Source organism: Cryptococcus depauperatus, chromosome 8 (assembly GCF_001720195.1).
Source record: "Cryptococcus depauperatus CBS 7841 chromosome 8, complete sequence".
Taxonomy (NCBI): domain Eukaryota; kingdom Fungi; phylum Basidiomycota; class Tremellomycetes; order Tremellales; family Cryptococcaceae; genus Cryptococcus; species Cryptococcus depauperatus.
Window position 1 is genome coordinate 1,264,286 of NC_089475.1, and position 24,142 is coordinate 1,288,427.

A 24,142-nucleotide genomic window follows, 5' to 3' on the forward strand; every position below is an offset into this window, starting at 1 on the left:
AATCCTTAACAAATCTTTAATAAGGTATCTCGTATCGAGCGAGCGAAGAACATTGACATTTGCAGACCATCTTCGTCCTCACCTGGAGGTCTCTTTTCAGCATCATGTCCGAGTCAGATCAAACCAGATCCAAGATCATCCAAGACCACCCAATTGCAAACGGTCTCGACGCTTTCCACGCCTTTTCTCGGCCACTAGTCACAACGAACAACATCGACCTGCTTAGCAGAGTTGGTGAGCCGTGAATACATTTCCGTAGAAGGTCCTCATTAACCACCCTACAGATCTACAGGACATTACATCGAGTCTTCTGCTAGCTCTTCTGTTTCTTCCCGTGTCCCGCCTTCTACAGTCAAAAACGTCATTCCACTATACGGTTCGAGATGATATCTTGCGTCTAGACTCCTCTGTCCTGTCGGACGACTTTGATTTCGACCCCATCATACCACTTCTCGAAGCAGCTCTTGCCGATAACCTAGAGGATGCGCTGATATGGGATCTCGTTGCCACTGCCGCCCTCGAACTAGCACCACCTCCCCGGCCGATGCTCCCTTCCTTCCAACAAACCCCATGGCTGCATCACACAAGTAGCGTTAGGTACTCATCTGAACGCCGACCTTACATTGATTATCGGGTCCTTGAGAGCGAGCTTGGGCAATTACGTGATGGACTTTCTGGTTTCCATGATATCTTCTTTGGAAGCGTTGCGGGTCTAGAAACAACAGCAGCGGCTGTTTTCCAGAGCTGTACGAGCGGCAGCGATCCACTCTTCCGGGACGGGTGGAAGGGTTGGCCAACAAACGCAAACGAGGATGCTGTCTTAGTCTGGTTTAAAGATGTAACGGCAAACCTGGTGGCCTTTGCGGAAGGCTATCGCCCTCTCCAGACTCATCGCCGGCTACTTGTGGAACCTAGCAAGCCAATAAAGGATTCTACTGGCGAGCGCAAGTTGGACATCGGTTTAGTTAGTGGTCCAGAGGCTAGGAGTGGCCCTCGATATCACTGGTCACAAATACTCGTACCTGGCGAGTTGAAGAGTGATCCCTCGGCAGATACCACTAATGAGACGCGTTTTGTCCTTGGCAGATACGCGAGGGAAGTACTCTCTGCGCAAGATACACGTCGTTTTGTGCTAAGGTTCACTTTATGTGGTTCCCTGATGAGAGTGTGGGAATTCGATCGGCTTGGGGGCATTGCCTCCGACCGATTCGATATAAATAAAGAGGGAAAGCGGTTCGTATCGACCATTCTAGGATTTCTTTGGATGAGTGAGGAGGACCTGGGATTCGATCCTACGATAATCACATGCGGCGACAAGCGGTATATTGACATCGAACGAAACGGTCAGGAAGAGCGTATTATCATTAAGAGAACCATGAGTCGGGCGCGGTGCGTTGTCGGCCGGGCCACTACCTGTTGGGAAGCCTATGCCGAGAAAGACCCGGAGAAGCCACTTGTTATCAAAGACTCGTGGCAAGACCCAGAACGGGTTCATGAAGGTGAACTGCTTCAGGAAGCGACGGAGAACGGAGTCATCAATGTTGTCCGACATTACTATCACGCCACTGTCCGTGTTGGTGATAAGGATGATGACGTTCTAGCCAACATTCGACAAGGGATAGACCTTTCAGAAGCGGTGCATTCCCGATTGGGTCGCCCAAAGAAGACGACTGCCATTCCAAGTGCGACTGGCACGCCGAGCCAAAGCCGCAGCTGTAGCAGCAGCGGCACTGGTGTCAAGGCTGGTGTCAAGCGCCCATTTAGCGAAACCAGCCTGCCGCTACCACCCAGTAAGCGCTCCATCTCAACGTCTCAAACAGAAGTCAGCATAGAGATGCTGTCAAATCGAGTGCATCGGCGAGTTATTCTTTGTGATTATGGAAAACCAATATACAAAGCAAGCTCTCGAGTAGCCCTTCTTGCCGCGATGGAACGCTGCATTGCAGGACATGAATCCCTGTTACAAGCCGGTTTTCTGCACCGAGACATCTCCATCAATAATCTCATGATAGACGAAGACAATGACAACGCCTTCTTGATCGATCTTGACCATGCAATCAGGGTACCGCGGATAGGTGCGTCTGGGGCAAAGGGGAAGACTGGCACGAGAGCGTTCATGGCTATCGGGGTACTTTGGGGTCACGAACATTCGTTCATGCACGACCTGGAATCTTTTTTCTGGGTTCTCTTCTGGATTTGTATCCATTATGATGGTCCAAGTAAACCCGTCAGCTCTAAGTACGATAGATGGAAATATGAGGACGATGACATGCTAGTTGATCTGAAATTTGCCACGATAGGTGGTGAGAGAATGTTCTTGGACACCACGCGTGCCCGGTTTACACCTTTCTACAAACCTTTAATCCCGTTGATGAACGAAATCCGGAAAAAGGTTTTCCCCAATGACCAGTGGTGGACGACGGAAAACAGGGAGTTGTATTCCTTGATCAAAAGAATCCTTGCCAATGGTCAAAAAGACCCGGAAATACTTGGTGTTCCAATTTTATGAACTGAACCCTGTCCATCATCACAAAAGCAGTTTTCGGCTGTGTTCAACTTGGCCCGAGTTGAACAATGTATTTTGCATGATCAACTTGAGCTGCCTTGTTCCATCCACCATATCTCGTCCAATACCGAAGACAAGCCTTAGAACTCTACGCTCTTCGACCTGCTGCCGTTGATCTCATCTACGCATATGTCGAGCTTGCAGGCTGGCTCCTGAGGCGACTCACAGGGTCTCACCCAATATGATCCTGCCAGCCATCTCCCTGCACTGAAACCCCGATGTATATATCTAATGTCAAGAGGTTTGTGTAACTGAGATGTTGTCGATGTAGATTATAGAAGAATAGAACTCTAGATTGCTTGTTAGTGGTACATGGCATAGACATAAACATTCAGATACACAAATGAAGAGGCAGTTATGACAACCCTCAACCATTACGTAATCACCCAGTGAGGCTGATTCATTATTACAAACTGAACAGTGTTCAACTCGCCCTTGGAAATGAATAACCCTATTGGCGGCCAACACCCTCCCAACCACCGAGTCCGAAATTGCATCCTCGCTCAGCAGCTTTGCCCAGATTTTCATAACGCGTGTGCAGAGACCCGATGAGTCGGTCTCACCACTACTATGTCGGTTATGTTCGCTGGTAGATGAGCTTCATGGTTGAGTTTGGCGGCAGATTGTACCGCGATCAGCCATTGACGAGTTCTACATGCACACCAATCATAGCATAATGATCCACATTTGCCATATGTAGCTCCATAGTGAAGGAGACCGCTCGTGAACCTCTTTGACTTGGCACCATGTCGAGTTGGGATCAGATAAAAGAGTTCGATAAGTTTTCAAGGCAACTAGCGACTACGGTGACCATTAGCGAGGCACGGAAAAAAACGTTTTTGCGGGCTAATCAGAATTTAGTATTTCCACCGCCAAACAGACCGCTATCTGTAATGTAAAATAAGTCTGATTATAAAAGTGTAAACAAATTAAATAAGTCACGTGACTGACCACTTTGGACTCGGTACATTTACGCCTCATCTTTATATTTCATTAACGAGATACAACATTATTCCTCAAAACATGGCATCGTTCTTTTCATTCACGTCATCTCCAGTAGATATAGAGATCGGCTTGCAAGGGGAAGCGGACCGTCGCCAGGTTGAAGTCAAGGGCGAAAGGGACAAGATAGAACAGTGTCCGGTATACTATGACGGAGAGAGCATAGTCGGGACTGTTTCTGTGAGAAACAAGGACGGAAAGAAAGTGCAGCACGAAGGAATCAGAATTGAACTTATTGGGAGTATAGGTGGGAGTGTTTGTCTACCGCTGAGAATCTACGACTGAATTACAGGACATCCAGAGTTGTTTTACGATAAAGGCAACCATTACGAATTTCTTTCATTATCACAGGAGCTCGCAGCTGGAGGAGAGTTGAGACAGGCCCAGACGTTTGATTTTATATTCAAAAATGTGGAGAAGCAATACGAATCATACACTGGTATCAATGTCAAACTTCGGCAAGTCCTCTACTTTTTCTATCCGACAGCACTGACTGAGCAAGTACAGGTACTACCTACGTGTATCAATGAATCGCGCTGTCAAGGAGAGAGAAGTCTGGGTTCACTCTTACCGCATGCCACCAGAAGCGAACGTAGGAATCAAGATGGAGGTAGGTATTGAGGACTGTCTGCATATCGAATTCGAATACAATAAAGCCAAGTAAGTTCATGTTCCAGCTCCAAGCCGTCTCTGACATCAGACAAGATACCACCTCAAGGATGTTATTGTCGGCAAGATTTACTTTCTCCTCGTTCGCATCAAGATCAAACATATGGAACTGTCCATCATCCGTCGCGAAACCACGGGTGCTCCTCCAAACCAGTACAACGAATCTGAAACAATTACTAAATTCGAGATAATGGACGGCGCCCCCGTCCGAGGAGAAACGATTCCTATCCGGCTGTTCTTGGGCGGGTTCGAATTGACGCCAACGTTTAGGGACGTGAACAAAAAGTTTTCAACGAGGTATTATCTGAATTTGGTGTTGATCGATGAGGAGAACAGAAGGTATTTCAAGCAGCAGGAGATTACAATTTTCAGAATTCCGTGAGTGGATTGGCATTCCCAGGTGCATAGCTGATACCAAATTAGGGAAAACTAGAGTATAAACTGTTTTGTATCTAGTCATGTATATTGATGTCTAAAACCATCACCCAATGTCTCTTGTCAAAACCTAACGCTCGTGTGTGTCATACCTAGAAAAAAAATACGTATATTCGAATCAATCGCCTACGAACGAGTACATTGAAAAAATGCCACTGTATATCGATCCCATGGTGGTGATTATACTGTACAGATAACCTAGTCCCTATAGATACAACCTCCGTCTCACTATGCCCGTTCCTACCACTCACTTGCTAACCCCAGCTGTGTCTACTGGCGCCGGTATAGGGGTCGGAATGATATCTACGCCCAACCCATAATCTATAAACTCTTCAAACTCTGCACCCTCTCTGTGCCACACATATCCTCCCGTCTCTGGATGATTTATCAGTCGAGTGGCCGTCGGAGGAATATCACAAAATGTAAAGAGTGCAGAGTCGGGCGTTATTGGCGTTGAGGAGGGTATGATAAGAGGTGGCAGAGGCGAATGAGGCAGTAAATGTGGAGGCGGCGGAGGTGGTGGTGGCGCAGGATAGGAGGTGGATGATGAGACAGGAGTGATGGGATCGGGAAAAGGATTGATGCCAGGATAGACGTGTGGATCGAAGAACGAAGGGTCTGGGTAGAGTTGCGAAACACTGCGATTGAGAAAAGGTAACGACTGCCGAGAAGTCGGTCTGAACGAGAGATGTGGGTAAGGTGTGTGGTGAGGATACAAGGGACTTTGGCTTGACATGGGATCAGACGCAAACGTCATCTTGGATGATGCAAATGTGGGAGACTCTAGGCGGATGGGCGGAGGGATAGGGTGATACCTTGGACGCTGTGGCTGACCGTGTTCAGGCGAGAGAGGCGAACCCAACGGCGAGCACGACGTCGTGGCAGGAGCCACACCTGGCGTCTTGAGAGAAGGCGGTGGCAGATGGTTGAAAGATCGTGCCCGCCGTGGCGAGCAGAGATGTCTCGAGCTCGTCTCCGCGCTTTCGACCTTGGCCTCTGGCAACGAGTCCTGCAGCCGTCTCGCATACTCGGCCCCTTGACCCTTTCTCTCCCTCTCCATGGCCACATAGAGAGCTGTAGGCACACCGTCCAGCAGACACTCTCTGCCTGCTTTCGAGCACCGCGAGCATGGCTGCTGCTGAAAACAGTCGCACTAGACACCCTGTTAGCCCATGCCAATACGCCAACTACCCACCTTTCTCTTTCCACCCGCACACCTCTCGCAGGCCTTTTGGTTTCTCGTCCACGACACACCCAACGGGTTGCGTGGTCGAGCTCTCTTCTCCCTCCCAATCTTGGCTGAACCGTTACCAGGCTCAGCTGCTGCTGCCGCCGTTTTCATTTTGGAAGACATGATATTTCGGTAAAAGGAAAATTAAAAATTGTTTTCGAGAAATTAAATCATTAAATACTCGCTGGTGATCCGTGCACCAGCGCTAAATACGATGATTACGTTTTCCACGAATGGTTGCCCGACACATAGCGAAAAGTGCTGTAAGGTGTTGGTGTATAGGCGAAGCGATTGGTGCATACAGCGCCAGCGAACTTCTCTGCCGCAACCCTTCTTGAGCAACATTATTGTCTACCAGCGAAATAGTTGGGCTCAAGTATGAAGAAAGGACCCGTTGCTGATCATTTCCCGAAAGGCCAAAGGGGGGTAAAGGGATAGGTGGTTATGGAGAGAACGAAGGATGGCCATGGTTATACTGTGGCTATGGCCTTATGACTTGATGCGAAAAGGTGTCAAGTTTGGTAAGAGATGGAGTTGTAAAACTTGCAGCAAAAAAAAAATTAAAAAATTGAAAAAATTGAAACAGTTATCAGATAATAGAAGCACCTCCACCATCAAAGGGCGGAGATGACCGCCTGCTTAGATAACGTGGCGATTTTGCGAGGCCGAGAAAAGGTCCTGCTGACTGTGATATGCGTGGCTTTTGGAAATTGGCAAAAGAACGCCAGCCAGTTGTTTGAAGAGGAAAGCCACTGCAGGGCCATACGACATGAGGCTGGGCTGCAGCTTCTGAAGAGAATTTCGCTTGCATAATATACCATTTCCCAGGCTGCCAATGATCATGCGACTGGAGTATGGTGGGTCTGGTGGTTACTTGCGAGCAGTAATGGCTGGAGACTCTGGGCTATGGTGACAGTTTGAACGTATACAGAGATGGTGTATCTGGATATACATATGGCTGAGAGATGCAAGTCTTTGGTGGAGTCTGGCCAAGAGAATAAGGATTGTCTGGTGGAGGCCAGTGGATAGATATCCGGACCGATTGTACCGATCGGGTGGTAGTAACCGGACGACACTAAAACGGAGGGTCTTTAGAGGCATGGCGACATGTATAAAACACGAGGAGGATTAGATTTATTTCCCACCGTTTGTTCTTTTCAGTTGCAGCATTCCCACCATGGCTCCCAATTTCGTTCACGAGTTCAACCACGCAGGATACAAGGGTAAGGTAGAGGTGCCGACAGGCATCTACATCAATGGCAAATGGTCAGAGTCGGTTGACAAGAATGCAAAAACGATCGAGTAGGTCGATGGAGTGGTGCATGGCAGAACTGACTTGGCGCAGCGTCTTTAATCCATGTACTGGGGAAGTTTTGACACAGATCCCAGAAGGCCTCGCTGCCGATGTCGATCACGCTGTCGAGGTTGCTCACGAGTCGTTCAACAACGTCTGGGGTTTGAACACACCCGGCTTCAAACGAGGAGAATACCTCATCAAGATTGCAGAGTTGATGGAACGTGATAGCGATATCCTTGCCTCTCTTGAGGCTCTTGACAATGGGAAGTCTTTTGGTATGGCCAAAGGTATGGATGTGACCGAGTCAGCGCGAACTTTCCGATACTATGGCGGGTGGGCTGATAAGATTCACGGCAAGACGATTGAGGTGAGTGTCGCGTCTAGAGACGATAGACTGACCGATTGTTAGTCTACCCAAGCCAAGCTTGCCTACACTGTCCACGAGCCTGTTGGTGTCTGTGGTCAAATCATTCCATGGAACTTTCCTCTTCTCATGTTTGCTTGGAAGGTTGCCCCAGCTCTTGCTGCTGGGTGCACCGTCGTCATCAAGCCTTCTGAGCTTACTCCATTGACTGCCATGTACATGACTAAGCTTTTCAACGAGGCTGGTCTTCCTGCTGGTGTGGTCAATGTTGTTTGCGGGTAGGTCTCTCGACGCATCTTGGGAATTGGGTTAACGTCTAGGCTAGTTATGGATTGACTGTTGGTAACGCCATTGCCAGTCATCCCAACATTGACAAAGTTGCCTTTACCGGCTCTACTGCCATTGGCCAAAAGATCATGGAGGCCGCCTCCAAATCCAATATTAAGAATGTCTCGCTCGAGCTTGGTGGCAAGGGCTCCAACATCATCTTTGAGGACGCCGATTTCGAGGAGGCTGTCAAGTATGCTGCCCAAGGTATTTTGTAGGTGACCGGGTGGTTTGATCTGAAGCGCCATGGCTCAAACATCTTAGCTTTAACCACGGTCAAACATGCTGTGCTGGCTCAAGAATTTACGTCCAAAAGCCCATATATGACAAGTTTATAGAAGCATTCAAGGAGATTACTTCTAAAATTAAGATCGGGTACGTCTGATGTTTCTATCTTGTGTCTTTTCTCATTTTGAACCAGTGACCCTTTCGAGAGCACCACCTATCAAGGCCCTCAAGTCTCCCAAACTCAGTGCGACCGTATTATGGACTATGTTGAGAGCGGTAAACAAGAAGGTGCCACCGTTATCGCCGGGGGCAAGCGACATGGTCAGCGTGGGTACTTTATGGAGCCTGTAAGTGAACTCTTGAGCCGCTAGACCATTAGAATGGGATCAAGCCAGCATTGGACGTTGAGCTGCTACTGACGATCCCTCAGACCATCTTTGTTGATGTACACCCAAACATGAAGATTGTCCGAGAAGAAATCTTTGGCCCTGTGGTAGTCATTTCTTCATTCGAGTCGGAGGAAGAGGTGCTCGCCCATGCCAATGATTCTATCTATGGTCTTGCCTCTGCTGTTTTCACTTCCAACATTAGCCGCGCTACTCGAGTTGCTAGCAAGCTCAAGGCTGGTACTGTCTGGATCAACTGCTACAACGAACTACATCCTCAAATTCCTTTCGGTGGCTTCAAGCAATCTGGTGGGTAACGATTGAGTGTTGTGACATGAAGCTGACCAAAGTTGATAGGTCTTGGTCGAGATTTGGGAGAATATGCTCTCGAAAAGTACACGGAGATTAAGGCTGTACAAATCAATATCTCGGCAAAGTGTGGCATTCCCACCTAAGTTTCAGGATGAGAATAAATATGAGAAGTTGAAAAGTCGAAAAGTCGAAAAGTCAGAAGCATGTTTATCATTGTAAAGTAAAAAGTGACAGGTTTTCGAATCTTGGATGTTTGTGGAGTTTCTTGATATGCTTGCTTTGTAGTTATATATGCAATGCCTTCTTGTTTATAGCATTGAGTTCTGCTCTTGACGTGAGCTACACCAATCTTGCGGCATCTCAAATAAGATTTTGTCTCGTCCAGTCTTGAAAGTTTTATCGGACAGGAGGTGTTTTATTTTGACATGTCGAGACATGTCTCAATATCATTAGGTAATTGGTACAGCACACTTAAGGCGAGAATCAACTGTACAAGGAACATATTCCAAGTACGTTGCTTCTTGATCGCGTTTTGATGGTCGCTCAACATTTATGTGATATTATTAGGATTTATCAAACAGTAGATTCAGCGATACAACAGGCTCATACACTCAAGCTAGCCATAACAATGAAAACTAGTAGTAATGAAACAACTTTCTTTCTAACGTGTTTGTTGGTTAAAGATGTTGATGCAGCACATCTTTGAATATATCGCCAGCAAAGACGTTTTTTGGAAAGACGAAATATTGTCTGTTTACTTTGAAATTACACTAGTTTTGTTTACATAGGCTTTTCAACTAAAAGCATATACTTTGAATATACGGTGGAGATAGATACTGACGAGGATAAAAGTTAGTTGATTTTAGTACATAAAATAATATATGATACGTATCATCTGACGACAGTAATGCCTTCGTAGCTGAGTTGGTTACAGCGTCCGACTTTTAGAACTGCGGTTCGAAATCGGGCGATCACGGGTTCGAGCCCCGTCGAAGGCTTCACTTTTTGTTTTTTGTCTTTCTCTTCTCTAGTAAAGAATTTTGACCATCTCCATTTTTTCTTTTTTTTCTGCAATATATAATACTATTTCCTTTTAGCATTCAAAACGGCCTATAACCAACTGCAGGATTCTTTTTTTACTAGAGCTATCAGATCAAAAAGATGAGTAAAGACCTACTTCGATCGTTTTTACTGACTTAGGGGTTCAAGCTGTCCGACTGGGACCCAAGGAGGACTGACCAGAAAGACAAGAGAAGAGAGAAAGGCGTCTCTGACTCGTTCCACGAGATGTCGAGGCTAGAGATTTTAATAGACGGCTTGTAAGGCTGTTTGGAATGTGACCATTGATACATCACTGAAGAACAACAACTATGAAAGACTATGTACTTATATAATAGTTTATGAATTCTAATAATAAACCAAATAGACAAGCGAAGCTGACCTCCATCATGCTCATACGTTGAGAGATGATGTCGGTCTTAATATTATAGACAAAGACCTGCGTTAGCAGAACTATTTGGTTCCACTTACGTATTCCTCGTATCCATTATATAACCATCAGGAATCGTTTTTTATTTTATTTAAAAATTATAATCTTTTACATTTCTCAATCTTCAACATTTATGTTATAATTGAAATGCTGACTAGATTTCTTCATTTATCTCGTCCGAAATATTTCTCTCTACCACAAACCTGCTCTCACTCTACCCACGCCGCCTTCAAGCATTCTCAAGCACCGTTTTTAATCAGAGAAGCGTCCACAAGAAAGTTGAAAAGATCGAAAACGTGGATGAGAAGAATAATTGGGATGGGCGTCACCGGAGGACTGCTCTACCTTTATGATAAAGAATTCAATGCTAGTGCTCTCAGTAGAAGCTTAAGAACGGGTTACATTGGGTTTGTTAGCTTTCTGCATTATGCCGTATAACTTTTGACTGACCTGAAAATAGAATTCTTTGTACAATAGACTGTCAGTCGTTTGGAGGCATAGAGTGTATACGTACGTGCTGAGTCTTGGTATGACAGATAAAATCAACTTTTCCCCCTCCAAGGCCGATGAGATTGAAGCACTTCATACTCGAGTAGCAAACCGTCTCCGATGGGTCATCGATATTAACCAGGGTCTCTATCTCAAACTTGGGCAAGCCCTGGGACTGCAAGCTGCTCTATTGCCAAAGCCCTATCGAGACGCATTTGGGCATGTTTTCGACCAAGCGCCTGCTGTGGGGTATGACGAGGTAGTGGGCGTGTTCCTCAAAGATCTTGGTATTCAGCCAAGAGATATCTTCAAAAGCTTCTCAGAGCAGCCGCTAGCTTCGGCCTCAATAGCCCAAGTACACAAGGCCGTGTTGAAGCCTGAAATAGGTGATGTAGGGCCGGACAAAGTGGTGGCAGTCAAGGTGCAGAAACCAGCCATTGAGAAGCAGATGGAATGGGATTTATTTAGTTATCGGTAGGTCCTCTTGCCCGAAAAAGGGTTCCACAAGACTGAATGATGTCGGCAAAGGTCATTAATGTGGCTGTCTGAAAAGGTTTTTGATATGCCGAGTATGTTGGGATTCCTGGTATCGGAATAAAGATCGCTAACGTCGCATCCTATAGTGTATTTTGTGTATGTTAAAGCAGCATGTTTTCTAGTGTCGTTCAAGCGCTAAAGTCTATCTAGAGCAAAGTATGTCTCTAATCAGATGCGGTTTGAAACCTCGTTTACCCACGAAGCCTCCAATTCCCGACGTGCTGCTGAATTACTTTCACAAACCCCTGAGCTTCGAGATGATGTATATATACCGAAGGTGTATGGTAAAGTTGAAGGTTGTATGGAAAGCGACAGAATCATGGTCATGGAATGGGTTGACGGGTGTCGGTAGGTAGCTTGTACCGACCACGAAGGCCATGCTGATAGAAACAAGATTGAACGATAAGGTTCAGATGGAAAAGTGGGGCTTGAATTTGAAAGAAGTCATGGATCTTGCTATATCGACATTATCGGCAATGACATTCTCCTGGGGCTTCGTTCATTGCGATCCCCATCCAGGCAACCTTCTCGTCAGGCCTCATCCGACGAAAGCAAACAAACCACAACTTGTTTGTTCTTCACTCAAATATCTACAGGTTTCTATGCTAACACTGTACAAGATATTAATTGATCATGGGCTTTATATAGACTTGCCAAATCAATTCAAAGAAGATTACTGCAAACTCTGGCGCTCACTTTTCGTACAAGACATATCAACCATGGAAAGTATCGCAAAGAAATGGGGCATTGCTCTTGATGTCAATTTGTCAGTCAGCTTCGAAGCCAATATTCATCATGCGTTAATAATTGGTTTCTAGATTTGCTTCGGCTATTCTCTTACGCCCATTTCAGGTCAAGCGTGATATGAAGAAGGAAAAGAAACATCAAGAGTTAAGCACGTACGAGCAACAGGTAGAATTGAAAAATCGACTCAGAGCCATGTTGGAAAACGAACGGCTGATTCCTCGAGTGCGTCTTTGTGATTTACGGTGTGCAATAGACTCTGACCATCATCTAAGGAATTAATTTTCTTAGCAAGGTGTCAGAGAATGATGCAAGCAAACAACCAGGTACTAGGGTCGCCATCTTCGCGAGTTAATCTGACTGCCAAGGTAAGCTAATTCTGTCAACATAAACGGTCATCGGCATTTAAGATGAGTATGATAGTGGGCATCAATCGGCTATGCTCGTTCATTAAGTCATTCTCGTGGATTTTATCGCTTAGGCATCCGAACGTGGCTTCGTGATCGATGGGATGCTTTTGTTTTCCGCTTCACTCTGAGTATTATTAATTTCGCTTTTTGGTTGACTTCGGTCAAACAATGTATGTTAAGTTTCTGACTGTTTCCCGGTTCCCTATCTAATGATATTTGAAGGGCTTTCACCGAAAGAGAAAGGTAGCTGGGAAGAACGCATTCAAGTACAATTTGAAGCTATGGCTAAGGAAGAATTCGGCATTGAAATAGATGATCAGGTGTTTTTGGGTTGAGTGTCGTATCCATTACTCCAAGGTTACCACAAACAGGTCTTCAGTTGTTGTTGTGAAGTCATGTATGCTCACTGGATAATTAAATCTAACTGTTCGCCTTGAATACAATGTACTATTGACTGGTAATATCAGAAGATTGGAATGTGACAATCATAGTATTGGTTATTCAAAATTAGACATAGAAATCTGTACGTCTCATGTTTTCATCTAAGTTGAATGCAATCATACATCTTAGAAGGGTGCGAGAGGATGCATATGCGGATAGGGCAATACAAAAATGTTTCGGTTAATCGAAGTTAAATCTGGTAAGTCAGTCTTAATTGACAAACTTCAGAACTATTTAGAGGCCTCCTTTATTACCTCGTCTGGCCATCTAAAACATCTTGTCAATAAAAAGATATGCTTACGGACACTAACATCCGTGGTGCTTTGTTAAACTTACTTCGACAACTTTCCACCCACCTGTTAACTCGTTATCAAGCTCAGTCTCAACTCTTGTCACAACCATTGCATATCTGCACATCTCTACGCTTCCTTCATCTCCTACGACCACTTTCCCAGTTTTTGCACTCCTAAACAGCAATTGTTCCTGAGTCGCAAAAGTGATGACAAAAACTGGGACATCATTTTCCAAGATTTTACCATGAAGGACATCGACATGCTTGATATCGAGGATCTTTGAGTCGGACAAAAGACCTTGTTTGATATATTGACCCATTGTTGCCCAAAGGACATTAAATGTCTAAACTGTATCAGATTAAGATGAACAGAAAGAAGATGAACCCACAGCTTCACCACACCACTCTTTTAGGCTCTCTCTGTCGGCGCTGAGATAGGCGTCAACAACCTCTGGCACGATGTATTCTCTCAATTCTCCTGTCCACCTGTCAATCCTAAATGCAGGATCCATAGCTCTCATAGCTCTAATTACTTGAGCGGTTTCGTTTTCTTCAAAAAGAGACCCAACCTTGGTGGTGACAGTCCGGATAGCAGAGATAAGGGGGGATTCTGATTCATAATAATTCTCAAGGAAACGTTGGTATGATGGAGAGCTAGTGATAAATGAGAGACGAGAAGGTGTTTCTTGATGCTTGGATACCACCAATGCCTCTCCAGCTCTATATATCGTATTAGTGTTGTATGGAACAATTAGTAAGTATACATACTCTGGATTCTCCTGCACCCGCCTGACTGCTTGCCTTCCAGCCTTCTTTGCCCTTGCTTCCCTCTTCTTTCTCCTGGCCTCTTTGTCCTCATAACCGCCATACCTGCTACCTACACCGCTTTCGTCTTCGAACGCCTCTTCTATACTCTCGGCCATCAGTTTATAAGCTTTTGTATCTCGTATGGGTGCTGTAGCAGAGTCAACAGAAGAGACGAAACGGTTAGTGGCGGTAGAGATAGCTCGAAGAACTTCGGATTCCCGAAGAGCATGCTGAACAGCATCATGTACAGAAATGCCAGCCGACTGGAGTTCAGAAACTGCTGATTGGATCCTCGGGTTGCTTTTTATCAAATTTGTAAGCTAAATGGCGTATCAGTCAGTAAAAATAATACTTGGAATAATCGTTAGGGTAGCAAATAACGCATCAAGAAATCAAACAGCTTTTTAGTAGGCGCTGTGCTATAGGAAGCGTTGCGTACTCTTCGTCTAATATTGACGAGAAAGCCCGACTCGCCATACAAGCAGGCATGCTGCAATCAATAAAGCATCCCCCGAGCTCCATAAAAGAAGCATACCCAGCATTGCGATATCACGTATAGGAATTACTTACTCGTGTCTTTTCGTATACATCTTTGGCTTTTTTCATTGCAGCACTGTCGGCAAACTTGTCGACATCACCTTGTAGCTGCTTGACATTATCCTGCCACCCTTTATTCTTCTCAATCTCTTCTTTCAATACTTGGGTGAACACGGCCCAAGGAGATCTAGGAGGTCCATTGTCTTCACTAGTGGACGACTCCTTTTGGTCTTTTCTGGTATCGCTTTGCTTCTCTCTTTGAGCGTTGAACAGACGAGTAGTGCTTGAAAGTGGTCGAGGACCAAGGGGAATTAGTCGGCGAACTGGGATAACTGCGTCCCGTCTAGCCCTAAGAGTACGCAGGAGCACTGGGCGGGAGTGCATTTTCGTTGCTTTGTTAATGTTTGTTTTTTATAAATTTATTTTTTGACTTGAAAATGAAATGGAAGAGAAAAGTCGTTTTGGTTCCATGTTCAATGCTCGCATCACGTGACCGGACATACAGTACTCTAAGCATGTCTACCTATTTATTTGTGATTTTGTAGCATCGTAATACTGTCATTTTCTATTATTCTGTTTAACCATTGTCCTCTCAGTAAACAGAAGAGATGACGGAAGACAAATCCAAGGATGAACGCGCAAAACAAGCTGAACGAGCTCGTAAGCTTGTAAGTACTATTCTTGGTTTCATCACGTCCTAAGAGATGCCTACAAAATCGTTTGGCTGCATGAGGCAGCTTGAGATGTTCATAACAACATATCAGAATAAAGCCGTTATCTACTATGCTGACACAAACCCTTTAATATAGCTGGCACAAAGAAAAAAGAAGAAAGTTACTGGAGTAATAAATTCTGCTACACCAGGATCACCTGGATCCGCTGTAGACGGCGCCGCGCTTCCCTCAACGAGAACTAGTTTAAGTCTGGATGATAGCGTTCAGACAAAGCCCGCTGAGAATGGAATCAAAGCTGCCCAAGTAGAAAGAACAGATAGTCAGAACGAAGCCAACGAAAGAGAGAATGCATCTAGGGCAATACTAGGTACTGAACTTACTGATGTCTCTTCTCAAATTAGTAAAACAGAAGTCGATTTCAAACATTCAGAAGAAGAAACCCCTTCAAAATCCCAAGAGTCTACCAAACAGTCCAAAAATAACAAGAAAAAGGTTAAAAAAGCTACTGCTGAGATAGCTCAAGCTGCAGTTCAGGAAAAAGCATCAGTATTGGTTGAAGTGTCATCTCAAAACCCACATTCAATATATAAGGAAGGATCTGAAGAGGAAGAAACATCTGAAGGACTGACCGCCACAGATGAGAAAATGAGAGAACAGCAAAGGATAAGGGAAGAGGGTGAGATTAGAGCAGTTGATGAATCAAAGACTCAAAAAGCCAGCAATGGCGCGGACGAAGACAAGAGTAGATATCTCGAAGCTCAAGTAGTCATGGACCAGCCTTCTCAAGCTTCAACGAATGTATCTCCACATTCCACGTCTGATACAGCAGCGGAAACATCAAAACTTCAAGAAGCGGTATCCCTTCTTCTATCTGAAAGGTCCGACCTTCAATCCCAGCTTTTATCTGTTCGTTTAGAGCTAAAAAATGCCCTGGCCAGTAGGAGTTTACTTGAAGAAGGTAGAAAAATCATGGAGAAGCTGGAAAATGATAAGAAAAACCTTATTGGACGATTACAGGGGGCAGAAAAGAAGGCAGGAAAAATACCAGATCTTGAAGCTGATATCTTGAAAAGCAAATCCCAGATTAGTATCCTTGAGTCTGATAAAGAAAGCCTTATTCAGGAAAAGGAAAGTCTTCAAGGTGCATTGGACAAGGCTCAAGATTCTAAAAAAGAACAGTTTGGAGAGCTAGAGAAGAGTTTGGAGAGGAGCAGAGAGCGCGAAGCAAGTTTGGAAGTTGAGATAGGTCGCTTGAAACAGGTATCATTACATTGCTATGGGAACAGAAAACCATTGACCATCTGCAGGCCCAGACGGATTTGACATCTAATCTTAAAAATCTTACTAAGGATTTAGAAGATCTCAAATCTTCCTCTGTGCTCACACAATCAACTCTGTCCGACTTGCAGTCTGCACATGAAACTCTTCGGAAAACTCACGGCTCCCTCGTTTCTGAACATGGTATCCTTCAACAAAAGCATGATGGCTTCAAGGAAAAACATGATGAACTGCACGAGGCCCAGAAACTATCTTTAACTACCATCAAATCATTACAATCTACCAATACGATTCTGCAAACTGAACATGCCACCCTTTTGACTAAATTAACAAATACAGTTAAGCGAGCTGAAACTGCAGAAAAACGTAAAGATGCATTGCAATCGGAAAATGAAGAGCTAGTCAGACAATTGGAAGAAGTCAGAGGAAAAGTTGTACAAGCAATGGAGGAAAAAGCAGAAATGGTCGAAATTGTGCAATCTTGGGAAGGAAATGGCAAAAAGTGGAAAAAGGAGAGAGAAGCATTGGAAAGACAGTTGATCGCTGAAAAAGAGGAAAAAGACGTGTGTTTTTGTTTCATTGAGTTGTATCATGCCTTGGAACTGATTCACTGTGTAGAACCGCCACGCCAAATTCTTGTCCCTCGTGCAAAATAGCTCCTCTCAATCTGAATCGATTTCTACCCTCTCTTCACAATTGTCATCTCTCAAAGGTGAGCTTGCCGAAGCGAGAGCAGCCATTCCTCTTCCATCTTCTCCTATCGGTAAAGCTTCATCTGCTGTTTCCGTGGGTAGCGATGAACTAAACGCTATCAAATCAGCACATTCTCTTGAAGTTTCTCAATTGATGGAACGAATTAGGACACTGGAAGCTGAGCTGTATAATACTCAAAAAGAAGTACACACATTGAGCAGAGAAGTAGCCTATCATACCATCTCTGGAGGAGTCAAGCGACATTTTGCTTCACCACCAGAGACTTCACCAATTACTGGTCCAGCGTCATTGGGACTTGGCTCGCCAAGCAGCACATCTAACAAACGACTTAATCCCGTCGACTCCCTTCTTCCAGCCTCAGTTCGACACAAACGCCAAGTTTCTCTTACAGCCCTCAAAGCGAGAATGCAGTCGAGTATCATCACTGCCTCTCCTCTGAGAAATCCCACCGGGGATAATCTAGACGGAGGCAAACAAAGACAAAGGAGCAGTATGGATGTTGTGCGGGAGATAGGTACAAGAAAGCAGTTTGGCGATGAGATCATGTTTTGTTGTCCGGCTTGTTACGGAGATTTAATAATTTTATGATGGAGATGTTTTCAACTTGATAGCGCTATCTGACCAGTTTCACCTCAACCATCATACAGGATAGCTACCCATTCAGAAAGGGAATACTAACATCAAGCACACAAGCACGCCTAGTAATAAACAAGTTCAAGCGTTGAAGCGTGTGTATAGGAACCACAGAGTTTAGAGGAAATAGGTATGGGGGAGGCATCTCCGCACAATTTCTAGGAATACTGGCAAAAAAGACATTAAGAGCGCATATATTTATATAGGTATATTTAATATAGAGTTAATTTCGATGACCAATGGATATTTTTGTAGGGGCAGAGTTATAGTAGAGCAAGATTGAAAAAGTTAATGTTACTTTTCTCTCCAATAAATGTTTCATTGCTCACTCGATTCATAATTACGTAATCAATGTTTATCTTCACTTTTTTTATATTTCTGTAATATCACGACAGTTGCAACATCTCTACGCAAGTAACTTTTTCATTTAAATTCACAAAACAAAATGAACGATGCTGGATTGGAACCTCCAGATTTTCATTCCACTGCATTCGGGCAGCTTGTAACAGGGCCGCCAGGAGCTGGAAAATCCACCTACTGCCATGGATTACACCAGGCAAGTCAATCTATTTGCATGTTGAAAACGAGCTATGCAAAACCGTATTGACTATAGACCTAGTTTCTGACAGCAATTGGAAGATCAGTTCATATTGTCAATCTTGATCCAGCAGTTCCTGAACCTCCTTATCCTTGTTCTATCAACATTACTGAACTTATCACTCTTGAGTCCGTGATGGAGGAATACCAGCTCGGGCCTAATGGAGCAATGCTCTATTGTATAGAATACCTTGAGGCTAATTTTGACTGGTTAATTCAACGTTTGGACCAAGTCTTGGGTAAAGAAGGAAATGGTTATGTGGTACTTGACACGCCAGGACAAGCAGAAATTTGGACAAACCATAATAGTCTGAAGAATGTAACAGAGAGATTGGTAAAGATGGATTACCGGGTAAGTCCAAATGTGCTTAATCTAATTCTCAGCAGGAGGCTGATGATGCATCAGCTAGCAGCAGTCCATTTGAGTGATAGCCATTATATAACGGATGCCTCAAAGTTCATCTCGGTTGTTTTATTGGCTCTTCGAGCAATGTTACAGATGGAAATGCCACACCTCAATGTATTGAGCAAGATAGACTTGCTTTCACTATATGGAGAACTACGCAAGTCCTATCTTTCTGTGCTTAGGAGTATGCTGATGCTCCAAAGAAGCATTCGACCTTAGCTACTATACAGAGGTTCAAGACCTGTCATGTTTATTGAGTAGCCTAAATTCTGATGCACGTACAGCAAAATACAGCAAGCTTAATAAGGCTTTGGTAGAACTTATAGAAGGGTTTTCGCTGGTTGGATTTCAAACCCTTGCGGTGGAGGTGTGCTACATGTACCAACCATTCTGGGCTGATCTATGACATAGGACAAAGAATCAATGCTCAACATCATCCGAACGGTAGACAAAATGACAGGTTACATCTTTATTCCCTCTGGTGTCTCGGATGGTACGAGTGCCGCCAACTCTGAAGCGCTTTTTGGTAGCGCCATGTCTACTGCGAAGCTCACAGGTAGAGCAGGGGGCGATGTAAGAGATGTCCAAGAAAGATGGCTTGACAATAAACAAGCTTGGGATGAATGGGAAAAGCAAGAATGGCAGGGAGAAGCAGAGTTGCGGGCGCAAATAGGAATGGGCAGTCCCACAGAATAAGATGGTCGGAGAATGACATAACTATATCTCAAGCTCAATAACATGTTGTACTAGCTTGGTTCCCGCGTCATATTGTTTCTTATCAACTACAACAACTCAATACATATATCAACAACTTGCTATTAACAACATTGAAATGTACCCGCATGACTACCAATTTGAACTCAGTTCACAGAAATACAATTGGGGTGTCCCGATCTCATGGCGGTCACCGCCGATCCTTATCTATTCGCACACATGTCACTTTCAATGGATTTTTATTAACTTCATCTTATCTCCTAATCATGGCTTGATAGCCAGTTAAGAGGTAGTCATCAAGTTGTATCTTTTTGTATTATTCGCATCATATATTCTACAACAAGTTTTTTTCCCTCAGCATTCTCATCATATCCTCGTGGCTAGGCTGAACTTTGTATCATTAGATTTCTGTATACACTTCGAACATTAACGAATCACCAGTAAAGCACTGTCATACCTCTCTGGAAGAGACGCCTCGAAAGCCTCTTGACTACATTGCGACAGAGAAACTACTAGACAACATGACTTTATATGCCTCATTCATGAGTTATTCTCACTCCTCTTCCAACCTTCCTTCGTTCTCAACTCCCAGATTGAGTCGACATCGTTCAGACACAATGCTGAGCATTTCATCGACACCTGGTTCATCTGTACTCGACACGCCCTTGACGCCATCTTTTATGAGGGGGATTTCTTTCGATGGCCCTAAAGAATCGATTATCAGAAGAGAACAAGAACTACTCGAATCTCCTGATGGATTCAGATCGACCAAGTACACCAGCGATAGGCTTTCTGCTCATCCTCAAGATGAAGTGGGAGATAGGGATCTTGAGAGGTTGGAGAAAAATATGAGCGAGGCGCCACGAACGAGTCTGAGTAACATGCCGAAAGCAACTTCTCAGTCTATAACAGATTTCTCTAGGACTCGAGTCGTGAGCGGAGTATTGCTCTGTGAGGGCCCAGAATCTAAACAACAACAAGATTACTTCTCTTGCCAGGTGAGGAAGCTTGAAATAGATATACAACAACCGAACCAGTTACTAACACCTTACTCGACACCTACAGAATACTATCAATTATAATGTTCGCTCTCAAAGTCCTAATGATCATGTAGAAACGGGATCCGATTGGAATTTAAATCGACTTTCGAGTACTTATCAACCTCGTAACGACTCAGATATCTTACAGGAAGCAGGGCTTCCAAACAATTCTGCAAGTCATGACAGTATTCTGGGTTCTCATCGTCTCTTCTCAACCGAGCCGATCGAAAAGACAAGTCAAACTAGCAACGTCTGTAGGCCCCGACCAATCCAGCGCTCTTCCTGGCTCAATAACTCTTTGCTTTCCAAGATTACACCTCAACTAAAATCCTCTTCCAAAGTTTTTTCCCTTTCTTCCCATCGGTCCTCTACTTCTGGATCCAATACGCCCTCTATCACTAGCAGTTCGCGTTCTTCCCATTCTCGCTACGAAAAGTTCAAGTCTGTTATGTCGCTTTCAAGGTCAAGAGCACAGAGTGTTGCGTCTCTGTCATATTCAAAGGCGTCTACAAAAGAAGCAGAGAATTGGCAAGCTGTGAACGTAGCATCAAAAGACAAATTATGCCCATATCGTCGTAGTTGGACGATGCCGCCTCCTAATATTAGCATGCCTGATGTTGGAGGATCTGTTACTATACAAGACTTTGAGTATAGCTCACCATCAGTTCCCGTGAGAAATGAAGGCAGAGAAGTCGATCGAAAAGGAAAAGGTCGAGCCGCCATTCCTCTCATTTCAGATACTGCACCCCCGTCTCCCCTTTCATCAAACAATGATCACATTTTCGCTCCTCTCTCTTCATTTGACGAATCTCAATTATGTTCAGAGTCTTACACACCAATCTTGTCCTGTCCTTCTTCATCGGCGAGTGACTCCTTCAATCCCAACTCCCTTCTTTTTACTAGGGCCTCTTTTGACTCCCCGCTTAACAACTCAACAACGCACGCAGCAGAAGAGTTGCAGAAAATCAAACATGAAAGCTCTTATGAGACATTGCCTAAGGAACTGCAGATTATGGTGATGAAAGAACTTGTCAAAAGCTATAAAAGCACTGAGGGAAGACTCGACGGAACAAATATAGGAAGAAAAGAACTGATACGTTTGAGCAGCGTGAGTTCCTCTTACTCCTTACTAATTGTTAAGTGTTGACAATAGTCAGATCTCAAAAGATTGGGAGCGACTCTGTTTTGATGGACAACTATGGTCAATTATGCATTTGGCCCCTATCGCGTATACCCTGCATCCATCTACCCTTTCTCGCATCATCAACCATTCAGCACGATTTATTTTGGAACTATCGTGCAGAGGAATGGACAGAATTGATGGACAAGTATTGTTTGGTGCACTTGCCCAAGGCAGCAAGACTTTTTCAAGCTTACAGGTTCTTGATTTGCGGGGATGTAAAGTTCTTTCCTCAGAAGATTTGTCTAACTTGATATTCCATGCCCCAAATGTGCTGTCAATCAATTTGAAAGCCTTACATCACGTCGATTCTTCAGTACTTTCGAGTATTGCTGAATATACCTCTCAACTGAAGGAATTAGACGTGACAAGCTGTCCTAATACGTCAACGAGCGATATATCCTCCTTTGTCAGCAGACTTGATCATCAAAAAGCAGCCAGACTGGTCAGCCTTAGAGCTGGCTATCTGTCAGGCAGAGACAACAACTTACTGACGACAATTGCGGAAAATCTAGTCAATCTTGAGCGACTTGACATTCAGGGCTGCACCGATCTTGAAGACAAAACAATTGTACTCTTTACAGATTATCTTGGTTCCAGACGTATAACCTATCCTCTTAAACGTTTAAACCTTTCGTCGACGAATTTTACTCCCAACATTTTTAGTTACCTCTCCAACAGGCTTCCCAATATCACCCACTTGGAAATGGCGGATTTACCTGCGTATTTCGACTCTAATGATGATGATAACGGGTATGCGTTGTCGAAAATGCTCAAAACAATGCCAAAAATGATGAGACTTGACTTGGAGGATATGGCAGGCAATTCAGGAGTGACAGACTCGGTTTTGCGAGCTCTCACTCCTGGACTGGAGGAGACGGACGTGACAGGGTGTGACTTGAAGGAGCTCAAAATTGGATATGCTCAAATTTCGCCTGAAGCAGTGATCGGACTGATCAAAGGGTGCAAAAAGTTGGAGATTCTTGAGATTGATGTGAGTCATTTTGACATACTTTCCCTTGAGAATTTCTGTATTGTTGATGGCTATGCAGAATACAAGAGCAGACAATAAGGTTATGCTCGAATTCCTGAGCCGCCCTTCTTCCATCCATCTTTCTCTCATTGATTGCAGGGCAATCACTTCTTCAGCATATTCGCTCATTTCGCCATCCACACGAGCTCGAGCAGGTTGGCGTGGTTGGGAATCAGTCCCTTTTGGTTACGACAAGGATACCGAGCTAGCGCCTGATCAAGGAATGAAAATTGTTTTGAAAACTTTTTGGAGTTGGAGAAGGGTGGTTGTACCCAAAGGATGGAAAGAGATGAGGAATGAAGCTGAAAGGCTTTATTTTACCCAAAAAGAATCCAAGAGCGAGGGAGAAAATTTTGAGACGAAGCAAAATCCCAAAAGAAATAAAGTGCAAGGATTTGAAACAATGATAAGGCACAAAAGTCGAACTTATGATAATGGGTCGATAGGGTGCATAATTGGGTAGCGCCACGACCGACTTGAAACAATATTTACTTTTACAAAGAGCTTCATGAGGGATTCTGGCCCACTATTATTTCATCTTGTATAGGATGCTACAGGAAAGTAATACTGTAAGATTGTCTTTTCTGTAACCATACTCTGCCTACCTCTTAATGGTCCTGTGATTGTATGCACAATGATTCATAACTCTTTACATGAAGATACTGTCAGGACCATGGTAGGCAAAGGAAAGTCGAGCACAGGATATTGAGTATGCCTCAGACATGATGTAGTTGGTTCAACTGGGACCTGACCGACGGTTGTAGAACCTGAGGAAATATAAAGAAGCACTTCATGTTCATAGCTCCCTAGAGAATGAATCTAATAGCTGTCTTCGTCTATGCTAGCTAGACACATCCTACCAAGTTACTCTCGTCCCAAGGCCATCAGTTAAACCCCGAGAATCTATACAAGTCCTGACAAATACGATGGAGATCAGAGTGTAGCTATTTTTCAGTCTCTTTATCCACAGGCGAAATTTATATACAATAAATCCTCAATGCTACTCAGCATTGGAAACACGTACCATGATGGAGCCAGACACCAAAATGTCATAAATATTACCAATAATTAAAATCCACACTCTGTACCGAAAGGTCACAATAATGCAATCGGAGTTGCATTACTATTTATTGGTATTATTCATGACACTGCCTCCAGTCCCAATATCCAGCCCATCGCTGATAGTCGACAATGAGAACAATTTTGCATTTTGCTTTTCCTGCCATGACTTTTACTTTAAATATTTTAATAATACAACAAAAGCAAGATACAGTCCATCTGTGCAAAGAGCTTATTACTAAGCGCTATAG

At 44.1% G+C, this 24,142-nt stretch overlaps 9 protein-coding genes and 1 non-coding gene across 10 annotated transcripts; 8 read left to right on the forward strand and 2 right to left on the reverse strand.

Annotated features, from left to right (window-relative positions):
- Window positions 1–104: 104 nt before the first annotated feature.
- On the forward strand, window positions 105–2,509 carry L203_106421 (uncharacterized protein; the record flags this gene model as incomplete). Its single annotated transcript, XM_066215770.1, has 2 exons — window positions 105–234; window positions 285–2,509. 2 exons carry the CDS (start codon window positions 105–107, stop codon window positions 2,507–2,509), a joined length of 2,355 nt encoding a protein of 784 aa, XP_066071867.1.
- Window positions 2,510–3,589: 1,080 nt separating this feature from the next.
- On the forward strand, window positions 3,590–4,670 carry L203_106422 (uncharacterized protein; the record flags this gene model as incomplete). The annotated part of the gene is made up of 5 exons (XM_066215771.1): window positions 3,590–3,815; window positions 3,870–4,026; window positions 4,076–4,228; window positions 4,274–4,615; window positions 4,661–4,670. The coding sequence occupies 5 exons, from the start codon at window positions 3,590–3,592 to the stop codon at window positions 4,668–4,670; spliced, it is 888 nt and encodes a 295-aa protein (XP_066071868.1).
- Window positions 4,671–4,919: 249 nt separating this feature from the next.
- On the reverse strand, window positions 4,920–6,026 carry L203_106423 (uncharacterized protein; the record flags this gene model as incomplete). Its single annotated transcript, XM_066215772.1, has 2 exons — window positions 4,920–5,825; window positions 5,868–6,026. 2 exons carry the CDS (start codon window positions 6,024–6,026, stop codon window positions 4,920–4,922), a joined length of 1,065 nt encoding a protein of 354 aa, XP_066071869.1.
- Window positions 6,027–7,080: 1,054 nt separating this feature from the next.
- On the forward strand, window positions 7,081–8,960 carry L203_106424 (uncharacterized protein; the record flags this gene model as incomplete). Its single annotated transcript, XM_066215773.1, has 8 exons — window positions 7,081–7,205; window positions 7,249–7,567; window positions 7,610–7,842; window positions 7,890–8,105; window positions 8,156–8,266; window positions 8,313–8,466; window positions 8,550–8,814; window positions 8,863–8,960. 8 exons carry the CDS (start codon window positions 7,081–7,083, stop codon window positions 8,958–8,960), a joined length of 1,521 nt encoding a protein of 506 aa, XP_066071870.1.
- A 766-nt stretch (window positions 8,961–9,726) lies between these two features.
- On the forward strand, window positions 9,727–9,818 carry L203_106425. Its single transcript has one exon. It is a non-coding gene; the product is annotated as a tRNA-OTHER (tRNA).
- Window positions 9,819–10,624: 806 nt separating this feature from the next.
- Window positions 10,625–12,821, forward strand: L203_106426 (uncharacterized protein; the record flags this gene model as incomplete). Its single annotated transcript, XM_066215774.1, has 12 exons — window positions 10,625–10,713; window positions 10,767–10,786; window positions 10,843–11,269; window positions 11,324–11,364; window positions 11,419–11,428; window positions 11,483–11,680; window positions 11,727–11,901; window positions 11,953–12,098; window positions 12,151–12,301; window positions 12,352–12,444; window positions 12,500–12,656; window positions 12,709–12,821. The coding sequence occupies 12 exons, from the start codon at window positions 10,625–10,627 to the stop codon at window positions 12,819–12,821; spliced, it is 1,620 nt and encodes a 539-aa protein (XP_066071871.1).
- A 340-nt stretch (window positions 12,822–13,161) lies between these two features.
- Window positions 13,162–14,947, reverse strand: L203_106427 (uncharacterized protein; the record flags this gene model as incomplete). The annotated part of the gene is made up of 5 exons (XM_066215775.1): window positions 13,162–13,194; window positions 13,264–13,563; window positions 13,609–13,939; window positions 13,988–14,346; window positions 14,597–14,947. The coding sequence occupies 5 exons, from the start codon at window positions 14,945–14,947 to the stop codon at window positions 13,162–13,164; spliced, it is 1,374 nt and encodes a 457-aa protein (XP_066071872.1).
- A 224-nt stretch (window positions 14,948–15,171) lies between these two features.
- On the forward strand, window positions 15,172–17,817 carry L203_106428 (uncharacterized protein; the record flags this gene model as incomplete). Its single annotated transcript, XM_066215776.1, has 4 exons — window positions 15,172–15,231; window positions 15,373–16,497; window positions 16,545–17,078; window positions 17,134–17,817. 4 exons carry the CDS (start codon window positions 15,172–15,174, stop codon window positions 17,815–17,817), a joined length of 2,403 nt encoding a protein of 800 aa, XP_066071873.1.
- Window positions 17,818–18,307: 490 nt separating this feature from the next.
- On the forward strand, window positions 18,308–19,561 carry L203_106429 (uncharacterized protein; the record flags this gene model as incomplete). Its single annotated transcript, XM_066215777.1, has 5 exons — window positions 18,308–18,418; window positions 18,482–18,811; window positions 18,866–19,022; window positions 19,072–19,232; window positions 19,277–19,561. The coding sequence occupies 5 exons, from the start codon at window positions 18,308–18,310 to the stop codon at window positions 19,559–19,561; spliced, it is 1,044 nt and encodes a 347-aa protein (XP_066071874.1).
- A 539-nt stretch (window positions 19,562–20,100) lies between these two features.
- On the forward strand, window positions 20,101–23,295 carry L203_106430 (uncharacterized protein; the record flags this gene model as incomplete). The annotated part of the gene is made up of 4 exons (XM_066215778.1): window positions 20,101–20,577; window positions 20,645–21,727; window positions 21,777–22,793; window positions 22,852–23,295. The coding sequence occupies 4 exons, from the start codon at window positions 20,101–20,103 to the stop codon at window positions 23,293–23,295; spliced, it is 3,021 nt and encodes a 1,006-aa protein (XP_066071875.1).
- Between the last annotated feature and the right edge of the window lie 847 nt (window positions 23,296–24,142).